Genomic DNA, 10,395 nt, shown 5'->3' on the forward strand with positions numbered 1-10,395 from the left:
CCACATCAGTGTCTCCTCCCTCAGTCATTTCCCAGGCTGAAAAAGGCATGGTAGTCTTGCAGAGCATTGGTTATGGGTGAGAACACAGTTGCAAGAGGAGGAAGCAACCACTGGTTTGATTCTGATATGTACTTTTTAGTCACATCTCCATATTGAAATTCTTTAGTGCTCATTCCCTTCCGCCAAACCGTACAGCTACGCTCACAGATGGCAGGAGGACTAAATGTCTTATTGAAACTAAGATGACACCCCTGACTCTGGTTGGTACTCTTAGGAGGTGGCCCCTGGATGGAGCGTGAGCATAAACTCATCTCTTTTCTTATCTTTACCTGCAATCATTCAGTTCTGTATGATGCTGGAGTTGGTTCTGGTCTACGGGAGACTCAACAGATTGCCTAGAGAGAAATGCCTAGCTATGGATTTTCTAAAGCTATTCCGCCACAAATTCTTAGTATAAAGCTGCATTTTAAAAGTTCAAACTCTCTGTATGTTCAATTATAAGGTATAAGTGGAATTTAGGCATTAAATAGTGAACTATCAAAGTTTCCTGGTAATGTCCCTCAGCCTACTCCACCACTGGTTTGAAAGTTACATTCCTTTATCCTCTTTTGTCTTCTCCTGTGCCCGGGACAGACTAATATTTAAAGCAGATTTTCTAGCTTTGAGAGGTCGAAAGCTTCTTTTCTCCAACTTCATGTAAAAGCCAGTACTAAAAATTAATTTTAGAGCTAAAATTATGCTCATAAACTCCATATCTTTTCATAATAACTTGACTCAAGTTTGGTCCTGGAGTCAGGGACCTTGAGAGGATTGGAGAATAATCGTCATTTACCTGAGGCAATGGAGAAAGAGGAACAAATGTTATCTAAGCAATCTGGGTATTAGGGATGTGTAAAATGAAGCTTGGGCTTAGTCAGGGATTTACATTAAACATTGAAGGTTTGTGCTATTCCAAGTTTCTTATTTATCTTATTTTTTTAAATGATAGACTTGTATTTTAGTTCTGGCTTGACCATTGACTTTCTTAGATTATATTTTCTAAAGTGCTAAAGTGACTTTTTTTTTTTAAACTTAAGAGCACCCATTTTGGCCTTTAAAAACTCATCATGACTTATAAACTTGAAGCTAAATTTCTTAAAATTTGAAAAAAGATTCTAACCAAAATGGACAGAAGCGTGATTCTGAAGCCTTAGCACCAGGAGTGATTGCCGTTTAAAAGTGCATCATCAAAACTTTTATGGAAGTGTTTTGAGCCAAAATCTTCTCATGGAACTTTTGTGATCAGTTAGCAATGTAAGGATAAGTCATAGCAAAGGCTCAAGAAGAGCCAAAGGGACCTGGAACATTTTCAGTGTTTATCTACCATGGTCTTTATCTATTTTCTTCACCTTTGACTTTTCTTTTACCTAACTGCCTTCACGGCAATCTCACTTTTACCTCCTTTCCTTCATCCCTTTGTTATCCCAGCAAAGCTATTGTTATCATGGAACCTCTGAAATGGCATCTCACAATGTCCTTTGCTATCTTCTATTTGTTCACCATTCAGTTCTGGGAGAGGTGGTATTCCAAGTCCAGCTCGTCTGTTTAAATGAAGGAATGACTTGGTTTAGAGACGTTAACTCTGATGGACAGTTAAATCCCATTCTAAGCCTCATTAAACTTTCTCATATTTATGTTGCATCCATCTTTGATAGATAAATGTCATTTTAATAGGGACAACTCAAGAAAATTTGAAAAGTTTGCCAATATAATAAATATCTGAAAGTGTTCAAAGAATTTAGTAAATTGTGTTTAAGAAGGTTTTTGAACTCTATTATCTACAAGTTGTGCTTGATTACCCTTGCCATAGAGAAACAGGAAATCTGATACATTGAAAGTGAAGGATATCCCAGGCTTTTCCAGACGCAGGCCAGCTGGTCTTGGTGAGTTCCCAGTAGAACATCCCCATTGTCTCAGTGTGTGGGTGCACCCCTCGCGGTCCTGAGTTCCTTGCTCGTGCTCTCTCTCCTTCTGCTCCTGATTTGGACCTTGAGATTTCAGTCCTGTGCTCCAATGTGGGTCTCTGTCTCTGTCTCCTTTCATCGCTTGCTGAAGGTTAGTATTCAGGAGGATGCTTATATGTTTTTCTTTGGGTTCTCCTTATTTAGCTTCTCTAGGATCACTAATTATAGGCTCAATGTCCTCTGGGATAAAACCGAACTCTCTGAACATAGCGGACAATGAGGACTACTGAGAACTCAAGAACAATGGCAATGGGTTTCTGATCCTACTGCACGCACTGGCTTTGTGGGAGCCTAGGCAGTTTGGATGCTCAACTTACTAGACCTGGATGGAGGTGGGGGTTCCTTGGACTTCCCATAGGACAGGGAACCCTGATTACTTTTAGGGCTGAAGAGGGGGGGTACTTAATTGGGGGAGGGAAATGGGAGGTGGTGGAGGGGAAGAGACGGAAATCTTTAATAAATAAATAAATTAAAAAAAAGAAAGTGAAGGATAAAATGATCTCAGCTCTCATGGCTTATTATTATTACTATTATTAATATTATTAAGCTTATTGTGCTTCATTGCACAAAATTAAATAGGTTTTAAAAAATGGAATTACAGCACAGGAGCTTATCACCTAATCTTCCTTTTCTACTTCAAGATATTGGATTCATACTGCATAGAAAATGCATGTGCTAACAGAATAGTCATTAGTTCTGCTTTTAGGCTCTTATCCACACCAAAATTTAGGTGGCACCCGGAAATATCATGGGCTTCCTCACTTAAGAAGAGCCTCTTCCAATCATCGCCAAATATTTATATGTTTCTGGGTTGAGTTCCTGACTTAATAATGTGCAAAAGTCTCTCTCGGATCTGCTTGGTGCGCACAGCATAGACAACCGGGTTGAGGATGGGTGGGATGAGGAGGTAAAAGTTGGCCAAGAGAATATGGATATGGGAAGGCACATGATGGCCAAAGCGATGGGTGAGAGACGAGACAGCAATAGGGACATAGAAGACGAGGATGGCACAGATGTGAGATCCACATGTCCCTAAAGTTTTAAACCTGGCATCAGAGGTGGACAATCCCAACACAGCTCTGAAAATCATTACATAAGATGCAGTTATAGCTAGCGAGTCTAGGATTAACACCAGGAATCCAATTCCCATTCCATATAAATTGTTGACTCTCGTGTCACCGCATGCCAAAGTGACTACAGCCATGTGTTCACAGTATGAGTGGGCAATGGTTTGGGTTCGATAAAGGGGCAGCCTCAGGCGAATTAGGAGTGGAAGAGGTCCAATGTAGAATACTCCTCGGAGGAGTGCAGCCAGCCCGAAACGTCCCACCACGGCATGGGTAAGCACTGATGTATGGTGTAGTGGGTCACAGATGGCCACGTAGCGGTCAAAAGCCATGGCAAGAAAGATGCCTGACTCAACAGTAGCAAAGCAGTGGACAAAGAACATCTGAACCAAGCAGGCGTTTAGACCAATGCTGCAGGCACCAAACCAGAAGATGGCTAATAGTTTGGGCATTGTAGAAGTTGACAGGACCAGGTCAATGACAGCCAGCATGCACAGAAAGAAGTACATGGGCTGGTGCAGGCTGCGCTCTGTCTTAACCACTGCCAAGATGGTGATGTTCCCCACCACAGCCACCAGATACATGGAACCAAAGGGGATGGAGAGCCAGATGTGCAGGTGTTCCAACCCTGGGATGCCGGTGAGCCAGAAGGAGCTGGGTACTGAGCAGGCATTGTTAGAAATGAGCATGCCTGGGAGCAGCGGCTATGCAGAGGTGCTCTTGAGGTCAGGTTTCTGCTCCTGTGAGAGAGAATACCTCTTGCAGTTCTGGAACAGATCCTCATTTCCATTCTTGGTAACTTGTGGCACCTACGAAAAGAAGAATTCTGAATGGTAGCTTGAAAGATCACTGTTATTTAATTTATAAGAATTATGTATGATGATACCCATTGCTAAACACAGAAACAGGCACGCTCAGGGTTTTTGTCACTGACTTTCCAAATGGAGTATAGAAATATACACCCTTGACCCAGGAAGTTTATTTTGGAGAACTTTTCCGAAAGGGAAAGAAAATGCAGAAATGATTTCCAGATAATAGTTAAATGCAAATAAAAAGTAACATGTTTACTCAGTAACTGTATATGCATGCTTTTTTAAATCGATCAATATCATTGATAACAATAATGTACACTAAATAGCCTCTTCATATTTTTATTCTAAATGCAAAGTGGAGATTTGTGGTCAACATAAATAAAGCATTGCTAAAATTTTAATTTGTACATTTATTGAGCTAAAATTATATGTACTAATAATTATATACTAAAACTATATGCACTTACTAATATAATGGTAGCAAATGGAGGCTGTCTTCTGATTGTCAGTATGTACAATGAGACACATGTGCCTGTGCACATGCATGCTCATGAGTGTGTGCATGCATGTGTGCACACACCAACACACAGGCACACACAGACACACAGACATACAGACAAACATACAGACATACAGACACAAACACACAGACATACAGATACACAAACACACACAGACACAGACAGATATACATATACACAAACACAGACACAGACATACAGATACACAAACACACAGACACAGACAGACAGACAGATATACAAACACACACAGACACAGACAGACACACACACAGATTTCACACACATTTCAGGTTGCTGAATTTTAAGCTTAAACAGATCTAAGAACAGACTCAACTTCTTGGGAACAGTTACTCTAGGAAAAGGCGACTCTTAGTAAGTTTTTCTGGACAAGTACTGGGCACCGTTTGTGATTTGACTGAAAAGGTCCATTTCATTTTTTTTCTTAGAGTGAATTTCATTTAAGTTTTCTACTGTCTGCTGTTGTAGAGTAACAAGCAGGGATTGAACAGATGAGGCCCCTTCTTTGCATATGAATCCTTGATCTCTATAGCACCAAAGAAAGCCCCAGCCTGGCCTTTCTGGTCCTGTCTGCTTCCTGCTCTTCAGATCCAGCTGTTGAAAGCCCTTATTTACTTCCTCACATTCCCAGTCTGAGAGCTCCTGCACCCTTTGCACCCTTCCCCCTCAGCCTGGCCCTTCTCAGCAGAGCCTTGCTAGTGAATTTTTACCACACCCATGTGTGCAACCTGACTTTCTTCACACGGCTCTTACAGCTGAGAAGGTTTTTCATTGCTTTTGTTCCAACTGGAGGCCATTTCCCCATCCTTTAAGGCCAATTTCAGGTCACCCTTTCCAAAGCCCTCTATGGTATCTTTAATCTATAACATAGTGTGTGTGTGTGTGTGTGTGTGTGTGTGTGTGCACGTGCGCACATGCGCACACATGCATATGTGTGTGTGTTTGTATGTGTGTATGTTGTGGGGGATGCTTGTAAATTCCCAAGTTGTCTCAAACATACACTTTAGTTTTTGTCTAAATTAGGACTAGCCATCCATTTCCTTACCAAACAGGAGGGAGCTCCAGCATAGCCTCTGAGGCCACTGCCTCAGGATCCACACACAGTTTAAGAGTTCATTTGCCTACTTAACACCTAGACTTTGGCCAGAAATGGAGTAGAAACATCCACGTTTTGCGAATCTTAAAATAATTTGCAAGATTTTTTATATTAAATATTTGATTAGAATATTTGAATACATAAATGAGTGTTAACTTGTAAAGTTGCTTCTTCAAGGGCCAAATAAATGTACAGTTGCCTTGGATCAATCTGTGACAGTGAAGGGAGGGTGGCCCTTGAAGGCAGCCCAGGACGTGGAATTACTGTCTACCAAGCCCAGTTTGTCACCCTAGACCGGCTCTGTACTCAGCAATTTCCCGACAGTCTTGAAGCCTTCTTTTCCATATGTAAAACAAACAAACAAACAAACAAACAAACAAACAAACAAACAAAGGTTTACTGCCAATGGAAGGTGCCTGGAACAGAAAACAAGGGTCTGCCCTAACAGCGGATGCTTTCCCTGAAGTTCAAATGGGTAGCAGATTGGAAATTCACATCCCCCAAACAGGAAGAGTCACCATGCTTGGTACACCTCAAGGGTCTGCAGAGGTGCACAGACAGGTCAGGCAGACAGAGACTTAAGGCAGTCCGTAGTCAAGGAGAATTTCAAAGCTGGGCATCCTGGCTGTGCAATGTCACCATTCTAAAGCAGAAAGGAGCTCACAGGCTCACTTTCCACATGGTGACCATTTGCCGTGAGAGAATCTGAGTCTAGCAATGGGCTTTAGTTACCATCCTTGATTTATATCTCAACAAGTTCAGTCAATGAAGTTATGACTGAGTTTTGGGCTAGGATGAAAAAGGTTGGAAAATAAGTGTGCTGTATTTCCATTCCATGTACACTGCCATCATAAGCATCAGTCTTAACTGGCTGTGGTGACTAAATTACCTCAGTCTAGAGCATTGCGTGGCAGTACTTCCTGCTTTCACAGATATCACACTTGTACCTGCACAGACGTGGCATGCTGGCAAGTCCAGGGAGAGGGAGGTCTAATGGTCTGAGGCTTCGGAGAGAGACGCTGTTGACAGATGAGAAGCAGGACACACCCACCTTCACAATGTCACTCTAGTCTTTGCTGTACTACAGCTTCACGCAATTTGTGTTTGTTTTTAATTTTGTTTCCTGGTCTGCGATTGGGGCAACCTGAGCATTTCTTCATATATTAGCCATCTCTCTCGGAGTTAGGGTTCCTAGCTGCTGAATTGCCTTCCTTCTCCTTTCCACAGAACAAACAGTGCTGTTGTCTCCAGGACAATAGCGACTTAGAACCTTCTTTGCCAGCGGAATGACTAAGCTCTCTCTCTTTTTGCATAGTCTTTGCTCCTTAGTTTTTGGTGGACTGTCCTGTAAGCACATCATGTGCCTTTTGCTTTCAAGGAGTCACATGCATAAGAGTCTTATTTTGAAATTTCACAGCTAGCTTCATTAGCATGAATTTATATTGCCTGAAGAGACATACTGATTGTGTTGGGATCAGTTCAGGGTAAAGAGCTCCTGTAACTTAAGACAAGGGGCTCAATTGGGCTGCAGGACTCCAGGCTTTTCTCTGCAGTTCCTAAATACTAGGACACCAAGCCTTCTATAGTGTGGTTTCTTTTTAATTTGATTCAACCAAAAAGTCCCAACCACTGCTGCTTTTGACTAACCCTATGAAGAAAGCAGTTTCTGCTCTAGAAGCGTGATTCCAGGAGTTTGCTCCCCGAGATCCTGGTGTGTGCTTACCCATGGGGCGTGCCGACAGAGCTGTAGGCTCCGTTTCTCACAGTGCTTAGCTCTTATCTGATGCCTGGGAAAATGTAGTTGGCAGCAAGGGGAAGGTGGTGTCCCCATCACGATCACTTTCTTTCCTTTATCTAGGTTCTGAAAACTAGCCAGTTATTTCCCCAAGGCTTCACAGAGAAACGTGCATGCTTCCCTCTGGACTTTAATTCCCTCTCAGGAGCAGTCTTTGCTCCCTGTCCACTCGAGCTCCAAGGGCCGGACACAGACTTGTTCCTACCCTCTGGTGAGCTCTTGGCTGGTGTGGTCTTTGACTGCCTTCCCTTGGGCCTGAGGTACTTACAGACTCTGAGAGTCCTACCTCAGGATCTCTCTCAAGAAAAGGGTGGGGCAAACCACTAGATCCTCCTAGATTGTCATGTAACTATTATAGGATCTTTTCACTACTTTAAAAAACAAAAACAACAACAACAGCAGTAGCAAAAAAATCAACAAACAACCAAAAAACATTAATCCCCATGGGGGAGAGGGTTCATTGGCTGAAGTTCTTGCTTTGCAAACATGAGGACCTGAGTGTGATCTTCATAACCCATGTAAAAAAGCTGGGAGTGGTGGTGCACGCCTATGATCCTACTACTAGGACAAGAGGAGAGGCAGTAGACGGCTCCCTGGGGCTTATGGCCAGCCAACAGTCTGCTTGGTGAGCTCTCAGCTAGTGAGAGACCAGTAGACACAGGGAACGGTGCATAAGGAATGACACCAGAGGTTTATCTCGCCACACACATATAGACAAATATACAGTCTCTCTCTCTCTCTCTCTCTCTCTCTCTCTCTCTCACCTTAATTAACATCTGGCCTATACCAAGAAGAAAACAACTTACAATTAAATGTTAATCTTTTTTTTTTTTAAAAAAAAAAACCTCTTTTTTTTCAGTTCATTTTTGTTTCACCCAAATGTTTGTAAGTTGGAAATAGTTGTGTGTGGTAATATTCTAAGGCTAATGAGAAGGCTAATTTTAGTTTCCCCTCCATATGCAGAGGCACAGACATATTTCCCAACATCATATAGTCTGTAGAAACATAGACTAGATTCCTAGGAGGAAGCTGATGGTCGGGCATAGCGTGAGGATTCCCGTTTAGGTTTTCTCCCTAAGGAATTTCTCTAGCCTATGCACAATGGCATCAAGAAAACTCTTCTGAAAAATGTCCTTGAAGCAAAATATACATTTTACAGATAAGAAAAAGGGAACCATTTGCTTTTATTATTTATGCAGCATAAACACTTCTTTATTTGAAAGGAATTAATATACTTATTTTAAGGCATTGTTTTGCTTTTATTTTTATGGAGTTTAAACAATTGAATATTTGAAAAGAATTTGTAGCCAGTATACTTACTTTGAAAATTATTTTTCCCTTTTCTCTGGATTTTTGGTATTTGTGACAATGGGAAGGATGATTGAGAAAATACTGAAAAGATCTTTCTCTATGGGCTGTGGACATCTGTACAAGGAGAGAGCCTTACAGTCTCTTAGTTGTAACACTGGAGACTGAACCAAGGACCCTATGGCTGCCATGCGTGCGCTCTATCACTAAGTTATACTCCACTGTAAGGCTAGGGACAGATCCGGGCAGAAGAGGTCCCAAAGGTCAGAGGACATTTGTAGGTGGAATGAGGATACGTGGGGCTCTCAGGATGATCTGAGGATGGTGGGGTACCCATGAAAGTAGTGAAATTCAGGGAGAACTATGGAGAATGAAATGGGGCTGAGGAAAAATTAAGGCTTTGAGATGCCAAGGACCTACGTCTATTAAGAACTAGAAGTGGCGCTCACTATGCTAGATGACATCCTATGCTGTGCTCACCTAATAATGTGGCAGAACATTTTCCTCATGGACACAAAAATGGGATGTTTGTGTGATCCCAGAGCCTAAATATTGGGTCTTCTACTCAAGATAAAAGGATTCTAGAAAAACTCTTTACTTATTCCTTATTAGAATCGCATTCATGGATGGGAAAATGAACCATTAGTCTTTGGAAATGCATATAAACCACTAAAATTATATAGGACCCCATATATTTTCAGTTTAGCAAGCTTTCAATTACGTTTTCCTCCAGAATTACACACAATCAGTGGGCAGTTTCAGAGAGACCACTGATGAGGTTATAAACTTGAAATTAAAATTTCAAATTATAAAGAGAGTAGTCTTATGTTTTGGTATTTCTGTGTTGGTCTGACCAACACATTTTCACTAGCGGTTTGGAAGTTTAGTTCTGCAACAAAGCTGATTGGCTGAAACCCAAACTGAGGGCTAAGTAGAATCATTACATAAGTGAGGAGGACATTTAGTGGCATCAAACTTGCTTTTATTTTTTTAACTGTGTACATAAATTTAATGATTAAATTTTGCTATTTTTTTTCTAATTTTTTAAATGTCCTTGGACATTTTTTAAAAATTCATTTCTATGTACATAGAAACAGTTTTTTTTAAAAAAAGGATTTATTTATTACGTATATAGCGAGTGTTCTGCCTGCATGTATGCCTGTACTGCAGGTAAGAAGAAAGCACTGAAACGCATTGCAGATGGTTGTGGAGCCATTGTGTGGTTGCTGGGAATTGAACTCAGGACCTCTGGAAAGGCAGCCAGTGATCTTAACCTCTGAACTGTCTACCCAGCCCCCATCTTTGGAAATTTAATGCAATGTATCTTGACTATAGTCACCCTTTCCCCCTCATTCCTCCCAGATCCTTTCTGCCTTCCATGGCCACTCAACTTTGTGTCCTATTTTTAAAAAATTAAATATAGCTTGTGCTGCTGATATATTCTTGGGTATGTGGCCTTCACCAGAGGGTTTAACCCACCAGCAGCCCATCCTTTAAAGAATATAGACTCTCCCTCTCAGCACTTGTCCACTGCTGCTGGCTCCTCAGCTCCTTCCCCACACTGCTATTCTATCCCGCGCCAGTGCCCACCTCCCTTCCCCACAGCGCCAGTGCCCACCTCCCTTCCCCACACTGCTATTCTATCCCGCGCCAGTGCCCACCTCCCTTCCCCACAGCGCCAGTGCCCACCTCCCTTCCCCACAGCGCCAGTGCCCACCTCCCTTCCCCACACTGCTATTCTATCCGGTGCCAGTGCCCACCTCCCTTCCCCA

At 42.0% G+C, this 10,395-nt stretch overlaps 1 protein-coding gene across 1 annotated transcript; it reads right to left on the bottom strand.

Moving 5' to 3' along the window:
- Window positions 1-2,799: 2,799 nt before the first annotated feature.
- Window positions 2,800-3,759, bottom strand: LOC101987472 (olfactory receptor 52M1-like). Its single transcript, XM_005368863.2, has one exon. The coding sequence runs from the start codon at window positions 3,757-3,759 to the stop codon at window positions 2,800-2,802; it is 960 nt and encodes a 319-aa protein (XP_005368920.1).
- Between the last annotated feature and the right edge of the window lie 6,636 nt (window positions 3,760-10,395).

The sequence above is a fragment of the Microtus ochrogaster genome, unplaced genomic scaffold (genome assembly GCF_000317375.1).
Source record: "Microtus ochrogaster isolate Prairie Vole_2 unplaced genomic scaffold, MicOch1.0 UNK41, whole genome shotgun sequence".
In the NCBI taxonomy this organism is placed as follows: Eukaryota; Metazoa; Chordata; class Mammalia; order Rodentia; family Cricetidae; genus Microtus; species Microtus ochrogaster.

What these genes read in the sequence shown, in the direction of transcription:
- LOC101987472 (XM_005368863.2), bottom strand. Translation starts at nt 3,759, where the DNA reads ATGCTCATTTCTAACAATGCCTGCTCAGTACCCAGCTCCTTCTGGCTC.